This window comes from Ursus americanus, chromosome 18, assembly GCF_024610735.1.
Source record: "Ursus americanus isolate L20-20 chromosome 18, mUrsAme1.1.p, whole genome shotgun sequence".
Classification (NCBI taxonomy): Eukaryota; Metazoa; Chordata; class Mammalia; order Carnivora; family Ursidae; genus Ursus; species Ursus americanus.
Window position 1 is genome coordinate 32487617 of NC_142144.1, and position 16814 is coordinate 32504430.

The window sequence follows — 16814 nt, forward strand, 5'->3', positions numbered from 1 at the left end:
AGGTCATCTTTCTCCCAGCTGCAAAGGGTTCTAGCAAGCCAGACATCTTAGTGCACACGGGCGAGGCCGTCGGAGTTCTGTCACCAGGAGCATAGTCTGGCTGTACCGCTCTGTCCGCAAGACTGAAAGCTCCTTGAGAGCAAGCATGTCTCTCCCCCCCAGAGCCCGCACCTCTCACGTGCTGAGGGCAGGTTTGCTAAGTAAATGATTGAACACCTGGCATCATTACTGGCTTCGACAGCCATAAATCGAAAGCATTGGTAGACCTCCCCCACCCCTGACCCTGCTCGTGCCCTCTTTCTTTCTCCCTCTCTCAAATAAATAAATAAAATCTTTTTAAAAAAGGTTAATAAAAGTTGGCTTGTAGAAAAGCCTGTGGCCAGTCCTCTTCTCATCCTCCATTTTCCAAACATAACTCGTCACCGGCCTCACAGCCAGTGTTAACATGAGGTTCAGCTTATGAAGCTCATTTTTGTATTTTCTGAAAAACCGATATGAAAATTAGCATGAACAACGCCACAGGCAAATGGAGGGGAAATATTTGCTGCTCATTGAACAAAGGGCTGATTTATTTAACAGAGTCCTACCAAAAAACCAAAGCAAACCAAAACAACAAAACCAGCCCAGGGAAAATGTAGAAAGAGGAAAGGAATGGGCAATTCACCTAAAAATACAAATGGCTAAAAGGCCTAGGAGCAGATAGTGACGCCCACTCACGACTGTGGACAGGTAAACTGAGAAATGAGCCATCGGTTCGCATCCATCACATTGACAGAGACGCAAAAAGCCTGAGACTTGCCATTGCTCCCAAGATGGGGGGGAGACCAGCACTGTCACACAGAAGAGACACTCACGTCGGTTTACCCTCTTCCAAGGTAGGTTAAGCCGTATCTTCCCAACTGCACACGCCCTTTGACTCCGCAATTCTTCTTCGAGGAACTTACCCTACTCATTTACTCCCTGAATTACACAAAGACACATGTACGAATCATCTGATTATTATCTCTATTAGCAAAAAACTGGAAAAAAAAAAAAAAAAAAAAAAAAAAAAAAAAAACTGGGAACCACATAAAAGTTCATCCACAGGGCACTGGGTATATGAATTCTAACGCAGACATACCGCGGAACGCTGCTCACCTCGCGCTGGGGCTCTTGACCAGCCTGTCACTGTACCTGCAGCAGGTGCCCCTCCGTACGTGCCGCATCACGGGCGCGGTGGTGCGCTCCTTACACAGACCGTGTCACGCGATCTTAATAACTCCAGGAAGCAGTTACTGTGTTATTCCCATTTTACAGATGAAGAAACCGAACCGCAGGAATCTGACTCTGTTGGCTTCCTAGGGCTGCCGTGACCAATGACCACAAACGGATGGCTCAAATTTACTCTGTTGCAACTCAGAATGTCAAAAGTTGGGAACCAAAATGTCAGCAGGGTTGGCTCCTTCTGGAGGCTCTGAGGGAGGACCTGTTGTCTCAGGCCTCCCTCCTAGCTCCTGGTGAGGCCGTGCTCCTCGGCATTTCTCGGCTTGTACCTGCATCGCTGACTCTGTCATCACGAGCTCTTCTTCCCGGTCTGCGCGTCCACTCCTCGTCTTGTAAAGACCCCAGTCGTTGGATTTAGGGCGCACCCCAACCCAGAAAGACCTCATCTTAACTAATGACTTCTGCAAGAACCCCATTTCCAAATAAGGGCATGTTCCGAGGTTCCAGGTGGACATGATTTTGGGGGGGACACTCTGTAACTTAATACAGTGACCAAGGTCACAAAGCTAGTAAGTACTAGAGCTGAACTTTGAATCCAGACGAGATTTCATCTGACGGTGTGCGTCATCACGACTCCATGCTGCCTTCCCACCGGAGCGCACGCTGTGCGATGCTAACCATATCCCAGGCGGCCGTAAACATTCACGTATAATAACTCAGTTAGTCCCCCTAGCACCCCTGTTTTATAGATGGGGGAGGAGATCCCCACAACAGCCCCATCTTATAGAAGGAGAAACTGAGGCACGGAGAGGTTAAAATTACCTGAGTTTACATAGCTAGTTAAAGGCAGATTTGAACCCAGGGAGGTGGCCTCAAAGTCCATGTTCTTAAGCCCAATGCTAAACTGACTTCTGGGGGCGCCTGGGTGGCTCAGTTGGTTAAGCATCTGCCTTCAGCTCAGGTCATGATCTCAGGGCCCTGGGATCGAGTCCTGCATTGGGCTCCCTGCTCAACGGGGAGCCTGCTTCTCCCTCTGCTCCCCCCCCGCCCTGCTCATGCTCGCTCTCTCTTTCTCAAAAATAAACTCCCTTCCACCTAGGGTTCCAACGTGATGTACGCTCTGAGAATGAGGGCTCAGAAAACACCTCTCTCTCCTGAAAGATTGATGTTCTTTTCATCAGACACCAACCGTCCCCCAGTTCATCTTGTGTCCCTTTCCCCTTGGCTGTCATGATTCCTCCGAGAGCTGACTTGGGTGTCCAAAAACAGTTGCCATCTCAGCCGAGACACTGGCCTAATTTCCTCCCCTTATTCTGTGGTGGGCATTCTTAACCTGGGCCTTCGGGTGACCTTCAGGGGACCCACCGGCGCGCTGAGGTGACATGCGAACTGTCATGCATAGGTACATTCATTTTTCTCCAGAAAAAAGCTAAGAGTCTCGCGGTTTCACAATCCTGATTTTCAAGCATGCTGCCCTGCCTTTAAAACTTCTGTTCTTCCCAGTCATGTTGCCTGTGCAGGTTTATTTTAAGCCATCTCAAACCCTTTAATGGTGTAAATGGAATGCAGTATAAACCCATAAACAAATGCATACAATGTTGTCTTCCAATCTGACTTTTAAAATCTTCCTGGGTTTGCCAGGAGGAGTCCCTCTTTAGGGCTCCCCCCACCCTTGTCTTCTGAGTGGTTTGAGGGAGGCATTCGGGTCCCACCACAGCACCGGGAGCGCCCATCCTGGGCTCATAGGTGCCTCGTGTGTAAGCAGCCTGCCCTGAAAAGGTGATGAGACACAGGAGTCTGCGGAGAGGTTCCAGGCTGGCCAGGAAGTGGGCAGTGCAGCTTGAAAGCCCTGTCTGGGCCTAAATTTCTCCAGAATGCAAAGGAGGCAGGAAGGTAGCAGAAGATGGAAATTACCCACTGCTGCTCAGGCTGACCCTTCCATCAGCGGGCTGTTTCTGGGGCCTTGCCCTCACCAGCCTGCTGCAGCCACGTGCCTGCCCAGGCCCTCCCCACAGTCACATGCCCCATCACTAGGGTCCCTGCCCCCTGCCTGTTCTGTCCCCTCTACCCCTGCCCCCCCACCTGCCCCATCAGCCTCCATCTGTGTGTCCTGGATGTGCCCCATTAACAACAAAGAAAACCAAAAACCAAACACAAAAAAACCCAGAAAGAGCCCTGGATCTTGAGTCAGGGCTTAAATGAATTCATTTGTAGATTTTAATAAAAATGATGTCTTAATGCAATGGCCCAGGGGAAACTTGGAGATAACTAGCCCTCCCCTTGGCGCTCAAAGTGTGGGAGTCTGTGGTTGCAGGACAAGCATCACGTTATGAGATGTTTATTAGAGCTTATCAGGAATTAAGCCTATTGCTTAATAAAATGATTAGAGCTTATAAGACATGAAGAGCTCATTAGAAATTCAGAACCTCAGAACCTCTCCCAGGCCTACTGAGCCAGAGTCTGCATTTTAACAAGATCCCAAATGATTCAAATGCTAGAGAAGCCCTAGTAAGGAGGGCAAGGACTCTCACTTCTCAAGCTTCCCAAACCCTGGAGAGCACTGGTTTTTCTGGAATATGCACCCCAGTTGGATGACCTGGAACATTTCCTATTTGGGTTCACAGTCCTGTATCAACAAAAGGGGGTTAATAATACCTGCCCTTCCTCCCTTACAGGATTCCTGAGTTTCAGATGAGATCATGGATTCATTGTATTTATTGGGATGGGACTGACCAGGGTTGCAGAGTCCGGGGAGCGGACCAGGTGTGGTTTCTGCCCTCACAGAGCCGATGGTTTGGTGGGAAAACATGCTGTAGCTACTGGCTGATGTTTTGGAATTGTCATCGCAGTCACTGGGCTCTCATCTGCATACCCTTTGACTCGCTCGCTCATTCATTCAATGGTCAGTCATATAAAACACCACATAAGGTACTTGCCCTGTGCCAAGCTCTGAGCTGGAACACTGGGGAACCAGAAATAAATCGGCCGTACATGGTCTTCAAGGAGCTGAAGTCCCTGACCGAGTCCCGTCAGAGATAAGGACGCGGCCGACGATTACATTTAGAACACACTACGGCTGGTGCGCTGAGGTCCATTTGGGGGCTGGGGGAGCACAGGTAAGGCAACAAGGAGCTTTGCTTTAAAGCATGATTACAAGTCCGCCATGTTAGTTACAAGTCTGCCATGTTAGGAAGGGAGAGAACAGCATTCCAGGCAGAAGGAACAGCAGGGCCAAAGACAGGGAGCCATGAAGGCACATGGGCTTGCACCATGACCAGAAGGTAAGGAGAAGTTTTGGGAGTGCCAAGAGACGGTTTTGGAGAAGTAGCTTGGGGCCAGATCTTTGATGGTCCTAGGTTCAATGCTAAGGATTTTGATAGGAAATGGGGAGCCCCTGAAGGGAGAGGGATAACAGGGTCAGAGCCACATTTCATAAAGTTCTTTTAACAGCGGCAGAGAAGAAGAAAAGGCTTGATGCAGACAGGCTTTTACAGTGCTCGGACGATAGCTCAGGGAAGAGATGGCAAGTACTTGACCGGGGTCATGATTGTGGAAATGAATAGAAGGGATATTTAGGAAGGTAGAGTTGATAGGACTCTTGACCACATATATGGGGTGGTGAAGGAAAGGGCAGTCTCTGGCTTGGTGTCTGGATGGATGGTGTTACTAATGTTCACCAAGATGGGGGACACTGGACGAAGAGTAGGTGATGAGCCTGTGTCAGGCCTGTTGGGTGTGAAGAGCCTTTGGGACTCCCCACTGGCTTTGTCTGATTGGCAGGAGTCGTAGATGCTTGGAGCTGAGGAGAGCAGCCTCGGCGGGACACAGGAATCTGGGAGTTGTGAGTTTATGGCTGGTGGCTGGAGCCTTGGGCATGAATGGGATTGTAGGAGGGTGTGGGGTGGAAAGAGAATAGGGTTGAGTGGCACTGACATTTAAGAGATGAGAGGAGATGAGTCCACGAAGGAGGCTGAGTGAGGTCAAGAGGCGTTGCTGCTTCCCTCAGTTCCCAGGGACATGGAGGGCAAACAGCCCAGTGGCCACAACTCACCACCCAACGGAATCATCTCCAGGAAGGGCCATAGGGTCACCGCCCTAGAAGCCCCAGGGTGAGCAGTGGCTCAGGCTGGGGACCCTGAGAAGATGTCCTGAGGCGGGGACACGTGGGCGTCTGGGCTTGGCCTGCCTCCCCTCTCCATCCCCATGCACAGTAACTTCAGCCTTTCACAGATGTGTTTTTGTCTGAGAGAAAAACAAAAGGATGCGAGAAAAGAGAAACAGAAGAAATGCTTGAGTTTGTTGAGTTTTCAGATCAGACAAGGACCCAGCACTTCCTGACATCGAAGAAAACCTCCCAGACGTGTCCTAGGTTGACTCCAATGAGCTCATTCTCCCGTTATCATTAGCAGCAAAGAGAGTCCAGTCCTTTCCCAATTAACCAACAGAGGATCTTATAAAACAAAACAAAAGACAGGAAATGGCCCCAGAATTATGCTCTCTGATTCAAGCTCTCCCACAGAAACAAGACTGTGGCTTTAAACCAATAATGGCTCCGAGCAGCCAAATCATTGATCTATTTGTTGTTGTGGCTTTAAGTGAAAAGTGAACTGGCCTCTTTAGAAATGTTGGCCGTCTGGCTGGTCCATTAGTAAGACTGAAAAATCAAAACACTGACTGGAAAAGGCCATTAAGGCTCCTGGACTCAGCAGGAGTCATCGACAGATGATGTCATCTCAGAAATAAGCAAGCCAAGGTCACAAGGCTCCTGGGCAGAGTCAGACGACCCTTCACGGCCCATCACCACCCTCCTTCGCAGATACTGAAGTCTGCCAAGGGGACGCAGGGGTCTGAGCCAGGACTGGCTGCATTTACTTTACTTCATTTCTTTGCTTAGCCTGATTCTAGAGGAATGTGATTCTAGAGCCTGTGACGCTCAGCTGGTGGTTAAGGCAGGCCCCAGTCCTCCCATAGGCACACCCCTCAGATTCTCTTTCCAGCCTCTTCTCGTCTTCTGGATCCTTCTCCACCTCTTCCCACAAGCCTCATCCCAGAAGCACCTGCCCTCCCATGCCCATCCCCCCCATGCCTGTCTTCAGCTCCTGCTACCTTCCCTCCCTGCTTCTTTCTCAGCAGAGCTTTCGGGAGTGGTAGGCTCTGTTCCCACGTCTTCAGCTCCCATGAGCCTGCCTCTTCCTCTCACTAACTCTAGAGATATCATTGCAGGTGCCAAGCACTGCGGCTCTGGGCTTTCCCAGCATCGTCTCACTTAATCCCCACAGCAACCTGTGTGAAATGGGTGCTGTTATTATCCCCATTGCACAGAGGAGGAAACGGAGGCTCAGACAGACAGGCTGGGTCACTGGCCCCAGCAAAGCAGTGGTAGATCCCATGTTTGAGCCCTTTGCAAGGCCCAGGCCAAAGTCACCCATGACCACCTGACAGTCCTGGTGGCCCCTTCCCAGTCCTCAGCCCCTCTGTGTCTCCTCAGCAACCGCCACTGCTGACTTCTCTCCTCCCTTGGCTCCTGGAAAGCTCCTTTCTCCTACTCCTTCCCTCCTCTTCCCGGAGTGGGTCCCCCTGAGTTTCATCCCTGGCACTTGACTTTTCTCATGCTAGCAAGTCTTCCAAGGGAACCTCTGAGCCCTCTTGACCCCAGGTCTGCTGGGGACCATCTTGCCCACCGCCTCCATAGCTCAAGGTCACTCTAAACGGGTGGCAGAGCCAGGTGCCCTAACCTCCGGGTCAGTCCACCTCCTGTTCCTCAGAGCTGCCACTACATACCCACTCCCTGTTCTTAGGTTTTTGCTGAGCAGCAGGAAACAGCCCTGCCCTGGATGAGGCAGAAGGTGTGAGGCCCTGATAAGGGGGGGCGGAGGCTATTTTTAGAGGACACTGGCTTTCCACTTAGGCTGGGAGCAACTCAGGGGCCAAGACGGGCGAAAACGTGAGTTTGCAAGATTGGCTCATTAAAGGGAGTAAAGACCAAGTGACAACATAAGCTGCTTTCACTCGGCCGTTTGCTGTACGGCTCAAACTGATGGGGCTCTGCTTGTCTTCCCCTTACTTTATCAGTGAGGCTTCGGGGTGGGTCTAGAGAAAATATAGAGTAGAAAGTAAAGTTGAAACAAAAATGAAATTTCAGAATGAGGGCGCTCTTGTCTGAGCAAGGGAAAGTTCTAGACAGCAGCAGATCAAAGAAGAGGGGGCATTGGTGGGGTGCTCACAGATCCCCAGGACCTGCCTGGGCAGCAGGAAGGGTCAGGAAAGAGAGGAGAAAGGCCAGTGGAGCCTGCAGGCGTCCTGGCCTGTCCAGCAGGAGGGGACCTCAAGCGGTGGTGGTGGTGGGGGGGGGGTTCTGCGGTCCTTGACAAACAACAAAATAGCTGTCCTCACTGGGAGAAAGATGAGGGTTTGGGGGGTGCTCCCTCTGAGGGCCCAGAACCAGAGTTAGGGTCTGCTTCTGTGATTTGGATACGGAAAACCTTGGGCTAGGTCATTTTTAAGAATCTGAGAGGGTCAAGGTGGAGACCACGTGCAGGGTCAGGGTAGCAGGAAGGGGCTGGGCGGCTGGAGGTGGCCTGATGCTTGCGAGGCTCCAAGGCCGCATCATAGCCACCCTATAGATGGGGAAGCTGAGGCCAGGGAGCAGCTGGACTGGAGCCCCTAGTCCTGGCCGGTTCGTTGGGTCTAAAGCCGTCTGAATCACAGGCTGCTTTGCGAGGATGACGGCCGCTCCCCAGCAGAGGTGCCCATAATTACCGTGGGACGCTCTTCCCCGACATATACGGCGCAGGCTATTCCGAGGTCCCTAGCAGGTCCCAGTATAGGCCTGAGTCAGAGGGACTGCCAAAGTGTCTGGTTTCCACAATGCCCCGGGCTGTGCGCGCCTGTGACCCCAGCGTCCCAGGCCAGAGCCGGCGAACAGGTGTGGGGAAAGCCAGCGGTCAAGAGCGCGCCCTGCTGCTCTCACCGCCCAGACTCCCAGCTCCATCGCCCGAACCAAACCCTGTCCTTACGAACCAAGAAACTGAGGCCCAGAGAAGGGCGGGGGCTCGCCAAGGCCACCCTGTGAGTTGGCGACAGAGAGCGGGCTTCTGCCTCCAGGCTCTTGCCCGCTCTACCTCTGCACGAAATGCGTGTGTCGTGGTGCTTTAAACCGCGTCATCTCCCGCAGTTTGGGAAACTTTTCCTGCCACCAACAGGCGCAGCCCGCACCTCGGTTCTTCGCCCACCGAGCACGAACGCCCCACTCCCACCCCCAAACTCTCGGCCGCCGGAGAAGGGCCACGCCTCGTGCCGGGCTCGGCCGGGCACCTGTTCCCAGCAGAGCGCCCGCCGGCTCCGAGCCCTGTGGCGCGGGAGTCGAGCGGGTGGCGGGTGGTGAGTGGCGGGGGCGGCCGCTCCGCCAGGACTCCGGGCGCCGCTCTCCGAGAGCGCATGGGTCCTTCCGCTGCTTACAGACGCGGCGCCGAGGGCCAGAGACGAGGGCGCCCCGGCTGGGGCCCCGGGAGCCTAGCGGCGCGGACGCGAGCGCGGGGCTGCGGACCCCGAGACCAGGGCTCCCCAGCCCCGGAGGCAACCCGAGGCGGCGGCTATTTATAGAGGGAGCCACGCTCAGTCCCTCTTGGCGGCGGCGGCGACAGCTGAATATTTTGCCCAGATATGGCTGGGGCCCCGGCGCGGGGGCAGGGAGCCCCGGGAGCGCGAGGGGTACCCCGGGCCGGGTGGGGGGCTTACCGGGCCGTAGAGCCGCGGGGGCGGGCGCGGGCGCGGGCGGCGACGGGGCGAGCGCGGGCGGCAGGCGGACGGGCTCTGACGGCGGCCGGCGGGCGGGCGAGCGGAGCGCGGGGCTGGACGAGCTCCCGGGCGGCCGCGGGCGGGCGGGCGGGCGCTGTGGGCTCCGGGGGTGGGAGCCAGGGGCGGGCCCGGCTCCGCGCTGTCACCGCGCCCCGCCCCGCCCGCCGCCCTCTGCCTCCGTACCTCTCCCTCCGCTCGGGGGCGCCGGGGCGCCGTAGACCGTCCCCGCGCGGGCAGCGACGTCCGCTGGGGGCAGCGCGGGGCAGGGGCCGGGCGCCCCGAGGCTTGGTTCCGCAGACAAAGGGGTGTGGATAGCCCCGAGTCTGAGTCTCGGTTTCTCCACTTGTACCAGGAGGAGTTTAAGCGGCGGTAGAGTTATCTGGGAAAAGGTGGGTGGATTTTCATTCCTGCGGCGTCTGGGATGTAAGAATCGGTAGGTCTTTGGATGGAGCAAGGCCAGCCAAGCAGCTGCTGCCCCTCTAGTCTTTAGGCTACAGCAACCACCTGTCCCATCTTACCAGCAGCCCAGCTAGGTCTGGTATGAGCCGAAGCTTTAGTAACGATCATTTTGTGAGCACATAGTTCCAAAAGAGTCGAATGCATTCTCTCTATACTTAGCGGAAATGGAGTGTCCAAAATACCGACTTAAAATACAACAAAAAAGTCTCACTTTCTTAAAAGGCTAATACGTTTTCCAGAACAAACCACTTAAAACCAAACAAAAACTTTGTTTAAAAATTTTAAATGGCTCATAAAAAGGAATTCGTGTGGACAGAAGGTATGGTTTCTAATTATTATGGGAAATTATCTTGTGTAGACCCCAATAATGTAACTCCTTTTAATCCTGGTGCATAGGGGAGCCTGGGTGGCTCAGCCAGTTAAGCCTCTGCCTTCCGCTGGGGTCACGATCCCGGGGTCCTGGGATGGAGCCCTGCTCAGTGGGGAGCCTGCTTCTCCCTCTCCCTCTGACCCTCCCCGCTCTTGTGCTCATGCTCTCAAATTAATAAATTTTTTAAAAAAAATCCTGGTGTATGGATTACTAATGAGGAACATTCATTTTTGCTTTTGTGAGTCTTGTTTTCCACGAAAATGTATTCCTACATTACAAAACCCTCACAGCTGTAAGAGAATGCTCTTTTCAGGGGGATATGTGTCAAGCATTTTTAAATAAAGCGATGATTTGTTTCAGATTATTTTTAAACCCTTTTGTTGTGGAATCAAACATTTAAGAGGACATACATCCTAAGTGCACAGGTTCAAAAATTTTTTATCACACTAACACCTGTTGCAACCACCATTCAGTCAAGAAACAACATGGCCAGCAGCCCAGAAACCAACCCGCGTGGTTCTGGGTCACAGCTCCCTCCTAAAGTGCTCGCTTCCTTGACTCCTACAGTAATCACTTCCTTGACTGCTTTCCTCCGTGCTTTGTCTCCATCTGCTCAGCTCCGCGTTGTGAGATTAATCCGCGTGGTTTCATGTGGCCGTAGTTTGTTTACTTTCATGGCTGTAGGGGTTTCCACTGCACGAATATACCACAGTATTTTTTTAAAAATCTACTTTACTATTAATGGACATTTGTTTCTGGGTTTTAGCTACAGCCAATAGTGCTGCTGCGAACATTCTTTACCAATATCATCCTTCAGCACGAGTGCACGGGGGCTTCAATAATTGAAAGTAACAGAAGTTGAAACATTGTCACGGTTCTGGGTTCTGGGAGGAGTAGTGGTCTCCCACTGAAATTTGAATTTCCATTTCCCAGGTCCTAATGCGTTGACCACCTTTTCATGTTTAGGTGCCAGTTGGATTTCCTCTTTGTGAAATACTTGTTCAAATTTGTTGCCATTTTGTTTCTGGAGAGTCTTTTGCTGATTGAATATAGTCTGTATATAAATATCTGACCACTGGGTGCTTTGCCTTTACACCACCATAATAGTGCCTTTGGACAAACAGGTGTTCTTCATTTTAACATCGTCTTAACATATCAATATTTGCCTCTGTTGTTAGCACTTCGTCCTGTTCGGGACATCCTTCGTCCTCCTGGATGATCAAGGTACTTTCCTGTGTTCTCTTCCCTTCTTAGACTCTCATGTTTAGGCTTTGAATCCACCTGGAATCAACTTTGAATATGGTATGAGGCAGGGGCCAGGTTTCATCGTCTGTCAAATTGTCCTAGCACAGTTAATTTTTCGCTTACATCAACGACACAATTGCTTTATTTTAAAAAATAATGGAAGCATTTCTAAAGTCAGTGAAATAGAAACCACCTCTTTTTGATCTGTAGGCAATTTGAGGATTTTTCTTCTTTTTTGTTAGGGAAAGCAACCATTAAAAAACACATCCGCACTAGTTTATTTTACTTAAATGTTTATATGTCAGAATATTTTGGTTTTATCATAAATGATTATTTAAATCACTGGCATAAGCATTCCTGAATTTTGAATCACTTTATAAATATTAAATATAAATTTTAAGAAGTTAGATAACTTCAACATGTTTTACATGAAAAGCTTCAAACATCTGGTCTTTTTCTTTGTGCTGTCACTTTTCCTAGATTTTCTCAAATAAAAACAAGCAAATTTTAAGAATTTTTATCTCCAGCCTGGTCTTCTCCCCTGAGAAGAATCCACATTTTTAATAGTTTATGCATATCCTCACAGAGACAAATTGACTTAAACTCAGTATGTTTAAAATAAAAATTTTCAGTTTCCCAAATGGAGTAAGGGTCATCATCCTAGCCTCCCAGACTTTAAGACTTGACTTCACTTTTCCACACTTCCTTTTTCCTGTCTTCTGGATCTAAAATGTCAGTACTAATTAAAAACTTCAAAAGCCCTTTTTTTCTTCATTCCCACTGCTCCCTCTTAGTCCAGGGCCTTGCTCCTGTCATTTTTGGACCACTGCTTAGGAAGGCCTTCAACCTATCCGTCAGTCCATCCTGCCCATTGAATAGCAGGCACATAATGGGTGCCTGATGGGATATGCTCAAGAAATCGTTCAGTCTGCTGTGGAAGACACAGCAGTGTGTTCTGGAGTCCAGTGCACAGGCTCACAAGAGCTGCTTGGGTATGTGTTTTCCCAACTCTGCATTCAGTGATGTCACATTGTTAGCGGGAACTCAACAATGGTGGGAGTATTTACAACATGGGAATCAGCAGATACTGGGAATCAGCAGACACTGTGAATCAAGGCTTACTCCCTGCCCACACCCACCAGCACCAACTGTCAAACATTTACCAGGACACCATTAAAGAGATGACTAAGACCCCTCCCCCTCCTTCAAGGAGCTCACAATCTAGTTGGGGTGATTGGTGCACAGACAACTAATTATATACTATAAAGCTCAGCGAAGTCTGGGCACCAGGAGAGGCATACTCAAAATATAATAGAGTGGGAGGGGTACCAGGGAAGGCTTTCAAGGTCAGCCTGGGATGTCAGGGAGGATACTGGCAAACAAAAATGGTTGGGGGAGAATGAGCAGCAGGCTGAAGAAACAGAATAGGCATGGTTTGGAGGGGAGCAAGGCTTGCTGTAGAATATAGTCCTGGGTGTACAAGCATGGGGCTCGGGAGCCAGATAAAGGTCCAGTGTGGCTGGTTAGGGAGGGTGGGCAATGAGGTTGGGCAGGGAGACTGTGGAAGGCGTGGACTCTCTGGGCAGTGGGATGCCACTCAAGATTTGGGGTGAGGGGCATGCTTTGAGGTTCACGTGGGCTGCTTCTCTCCAGCACCACTAGCAGTGCTAATGTGCTAACGACTCCAGATAGTCCTCACACGGTCTGGTGACCGCTGGCTTTGGGACACACCACTACACCAGGGTTAAGTCATGAAGTTCTCACAGTCTAACTGTAAAGGAACCCAGCACCACAAAGAAGACATGAATAGAAAGGGAAACCCTTCATCTTAAGATCATAGGGCCTAGAAATGATAAGGCGGTCAGTTTTTATATTGATAAACATTTTTATTCTAATATTATAGTAATAATTCAAGTGCAATTTTCTTTGAAAAGTCAATTCTGTTAGAACAAAACTTGTTAAATATCTTTCATCAAACAGAAGCATATTCTTTTCAATCCCCACAGCAGTCAGAGCTCTGTAGCAGAGATAAGATTTCTTTTTTTAAAGCCTACTACATTTTGTTATTGCTAAAAAATCTGAATTAGTTGTCAACATCTCAGAAGCAGTGATTAATTAACTTTTGAAAGCTCTACCAGATACTCTGACATAAAATCATGAATCCAGATATCTGTGTCTGGCAACGATGTGTCCACTAAATAGACCACTACTTTCCGGTCCCAAGGGTTAGCATTTTCTATAACTGTCTGCACCAGTGCCACCAGAGGTTTCTTCTCCACATGATTTCGAAACACCATCGAAGCCTCCTCAGACCACTGGTTGCATTTCACCCCTAGGAGAAAGCCAGGGAGTACAAGGGTCAGTGAGGGGTCAGGTGAGCCTTTCTTTGGTCTGTGATAATGGAAAACTATTCAGTCAATTCCAAAGTAGCTGAAACATACCAGGTTAGACTTGTCTAATTAAAAAAAAAACAAAAAACAGTTGCTCAACAATCTTAAAACAGTCCAGCTTATAAGTTTCCCTATTCTGAATGGGGTTACTTCTGTAAACCTTTACCTACAGACAAAAGTTTCATTGAGATTTACTGCTGTTACAAAATGAAGTTAGAGTCACTACCGCCCATTTCCCTATATAAAGTGTATGTAGATTTAAACTGACAATGGGGATAACCAAGGGGAATAAAATATCAAAAATAACTATACTCAACTAAAATAAAATATCAATGATCTCAATGACATGTCTCTTATTTACAGACTTTTTTCCCTTGATGAACCAAATATAGTGAAGGAGGAGGAGGAGGAGGAAGAGAATTCATATACTTAGAATATACTAATTTTTCAAAATTATATACAATATCATGGCAAAAACACCGGATTGGAAGTCTGGAGATCCAGTTCCCATTCTCAGCTCTTCCATCGTATGGTATGATCTTGGGCAAGTCAACTGGCCTCTCAGGCCTCAGTTCATTTATCATAAAATAAACTGGTTGGACCAGATTAATTGTAAACCCCATGTATTTCTAAATCCCCATGCTTGAGGGCTCAAGTTAGAGAATTCTAAGTTAGAATTCTAATTTAGGTTTTAAAGTAAAATTAAGACTATGTGTTTTTCAAAAAATATTAGTAAACTAACACGAATTACGTCCACATATACTGGATTACAGAAACTATAAGTGATGTCCCATAGTGATGACGGTCTGGGGGTTTCACACCTAATTTAACAGACCTGCTATCCATACAGTGAGTGGCTGTGTTCTCTGAGAACAAGAGGAGCCTAGAGCAGCCTCCAAGCTGCTATTTTCTGAGCCGGTTAATAGCAACACCATCAACATCCTAGAGGAGAACATAGGCTGCAACCTCTTTGACATCAGCCACAGCAACTTTTTTCATGACACATCTCCAAAGGCAAGAGAAACAAAAGAAAAAATGAACTTGTGGGACTTCGTCAAGATAAAAAGCTTCTGCACAGCCAAGGAAACAGTCAAAAAAACTAACAGGCAGCCCACGGAATGGGAGAGGATATTTGCAAATGACACTACAGATAAAGGACTGGTATCCAAGATCTACAAAGAACTTCTCAAACTCAATACACGGGAAACAAATAATCAAATCAAAAAATGGGCAGAAGATATGAACAGACACTTTTCCAATGATGACACACAAATGGCTAACAGACACATGAAAAAAATGTTCAAAATTATTAGCCATCAGGGAAATTCAAATCAAAACCACACTGAGATATCACCTTACGCCAGTTAAAATGGCAAAAATTGACAAGGCAAGAAACAACAATTGCTGGAGAGGATGTGGAGAAAGGGGATCCCTCTTACACTGTTGGTGGGAATGCAAGTTGGTACAGCCACTTTGGAAAAGTGTGGAGGTCCCTTAAAAAGTTAAAAATTGAGCTACCCTATGACCCAGCCATTGCACTACTGGGTATTTACCCCAAAGATACAGACGTAGTGAAGAGAAGGGCAATATGCACCCCGATGTTCATAGCAGCATTGTCCACAATAGCTAAATTGTGGAAGGAGCCGAGATGCCCTTCAACAGATGACTGGATTAAGAAGATGTGGTCCATATATACAGTGGAATATTAGCCATCAAAAAGAATGATTACCCAACATTTGCTGCAACATGCACGGCACTGGAGGAGATAATGCTAAGCGAAATAAGTCAAGCAGAGAAAGACAATTATCATATGGTTTCACTCATTTATGGAGCATAAGAAGTAGGAAGATCGGTAGGAGAAGAAAGGGAAGAAGGAAGGAGGGGTAAACAGAAGGGGGAATGAACCATGAGACACTGTGGACTCTGGGAAACAAACTGAGGGCTTTGGTGGGGGGGGATGGGATAGGCCGGTGATGGGTAGTAAGGAGGGCACGTATTGCATGGTGCACTGGGTGTTATACGCAACTAATGAATCATGGAACTTTACATCAAAAACTTGGGATGTACTGTATGGTGACTAACATAATATAATAAAAAATTATTATAAAAAAAATAGCAACAGTAACAGCACATAACCCTCCTGCTGTGGGGGAGAAGTCAATAAAATGGAGTGGCTGGTGGAGGCCTTTGCACACAGTGAGCCCGGTGACTGTGAGCCGCGGTGCTGGTGATGGGGACGAGGGTGCCGTGTACTTGTTCCTCACAGAGATGCCCTCTCTCGACAGTTTGACTGTCATGCTTAACAACACATGTTGTTAGCAAAACCTGAACATTCGAAACTCAAAATAAAAAAGTGTGATCATTAAATCTGAAGAAACTCTGTGTGATTTCAAAGCAGTTCAGTGGTAGCCATGTTCATCTGCAAAATGCCATTTTTGGTTCCTATCTACCTACCATGGGCATTTCCTCTGAAATCTAGCAGGAAGGAGACACAAAGAAACTGAAAAATACTTCAAAATAACACTATATATAGATATCAACATCGCCAATAAAAGCTGGCCAAAAATTAAAAGAAAAAATCTATATACATAATTTCTGTCATTTCTGAGATCAGATCACTTCTGCCACTGTATTAAATGTATGGGATGAGCTGCGGTAAGGAATTAGGGTGGCACCATGGGTCATAACCCCCCATATCCCAGCACGACAGGCCAGAGACAGCCCCCGATGGCGGCGGTCTGCATCCCTCAGCCCTCTGGCCTCCACACTCTCTGCGAATGCCGGCGGGCCTCTGGGTGGCGCTGCACCCAAGCGTGCGTGCTACCCCCGTGGGGCGCACACGGCCGGGCCGCCCGCATTTGCACGGCTGTCACAGAAACCTAACTGGACAATATTTTAAACAAGTACCCCTGTATACCTACTAACTTGCATCCTCAGATGTTTTTTATCATTTTTAAAAAAATATTTATTTATTTGAGAGAGAGAGAGAGAGAATGTATGTGCAAGTCAGGGAGGGGCAGGAGGAGAGAATCTCAAGCAGACTCCCTGCTGACTGTGGAGCCCGAGGCGGGGCTTGATCTCAAGACCCATGAGATCCTGACCTGCGTGGAAATCACCAGGTGGACTCTCAACTGACTGAGCCACCCACGCAGCCCCAAACCCTCAGATTTTAATAATAATAGTCAATAGGCTGTATGAATGTGGTGAAACCAAAGACTTGCATGCTGTCAAATGCAATGCAACTGGAAACTCAGTTGGTCTGTGACCTAGGAATGTTTTCTCATTGCGGAAACCTATTATGTATTTGCATTATAATTTATACGATGTTGTCACATATTAATGAGCCGTGT

The 16814-nt window shown here is 48.8% G+C and overlaps 2 protein-coding genes across 8 annotated transcripts in view; both read right to left on the reverse strand.

Annotated features, from left to right (window-relative positions):
- The window catches only part of TMOD1 (tropomodulin 1), an 84249-nt gene extending 75151 nt beyond the window's left edge, over positions 1 to 9098 (reverse strand). For all 3 annotated transcript variants that reach the window (XM_087869537.1, XM_045780520.2, XM_045780519.2), the window contains exon 1: positions 8941 to 9098. The gene's annotated coding sequence lies outside the window, so the exon portion shown is untranslated. The remainder of the gene's footprint in view (positions 1 to 8940) is intronic.
- A 3853-nt stretch (positions 9099 to 12951) lies between these two features.
- The window catches only part of TDRD7 (tudor domain containing 7), a 74686-nt gene continuing 70823 nt past the window's right edge, over positions 12952 to 16814 (reverse strand). For all 5 annotated transcript variants that reach the window (XM_045780309.2, XM_087869539.1, XM_087869538.1 and 2 more), the window contains one exon: positions 12952 to 13406. In XM_045780309.2, coding sequence (XP_045636265.2) covers positions 13186 to 13406 — 221 coding nt within the window. In that variant the 3' untranslated portion in view covers positions 12952 to 13185. The remainder of the gene's footprint in view (positions 13407 to 16814) is intronic.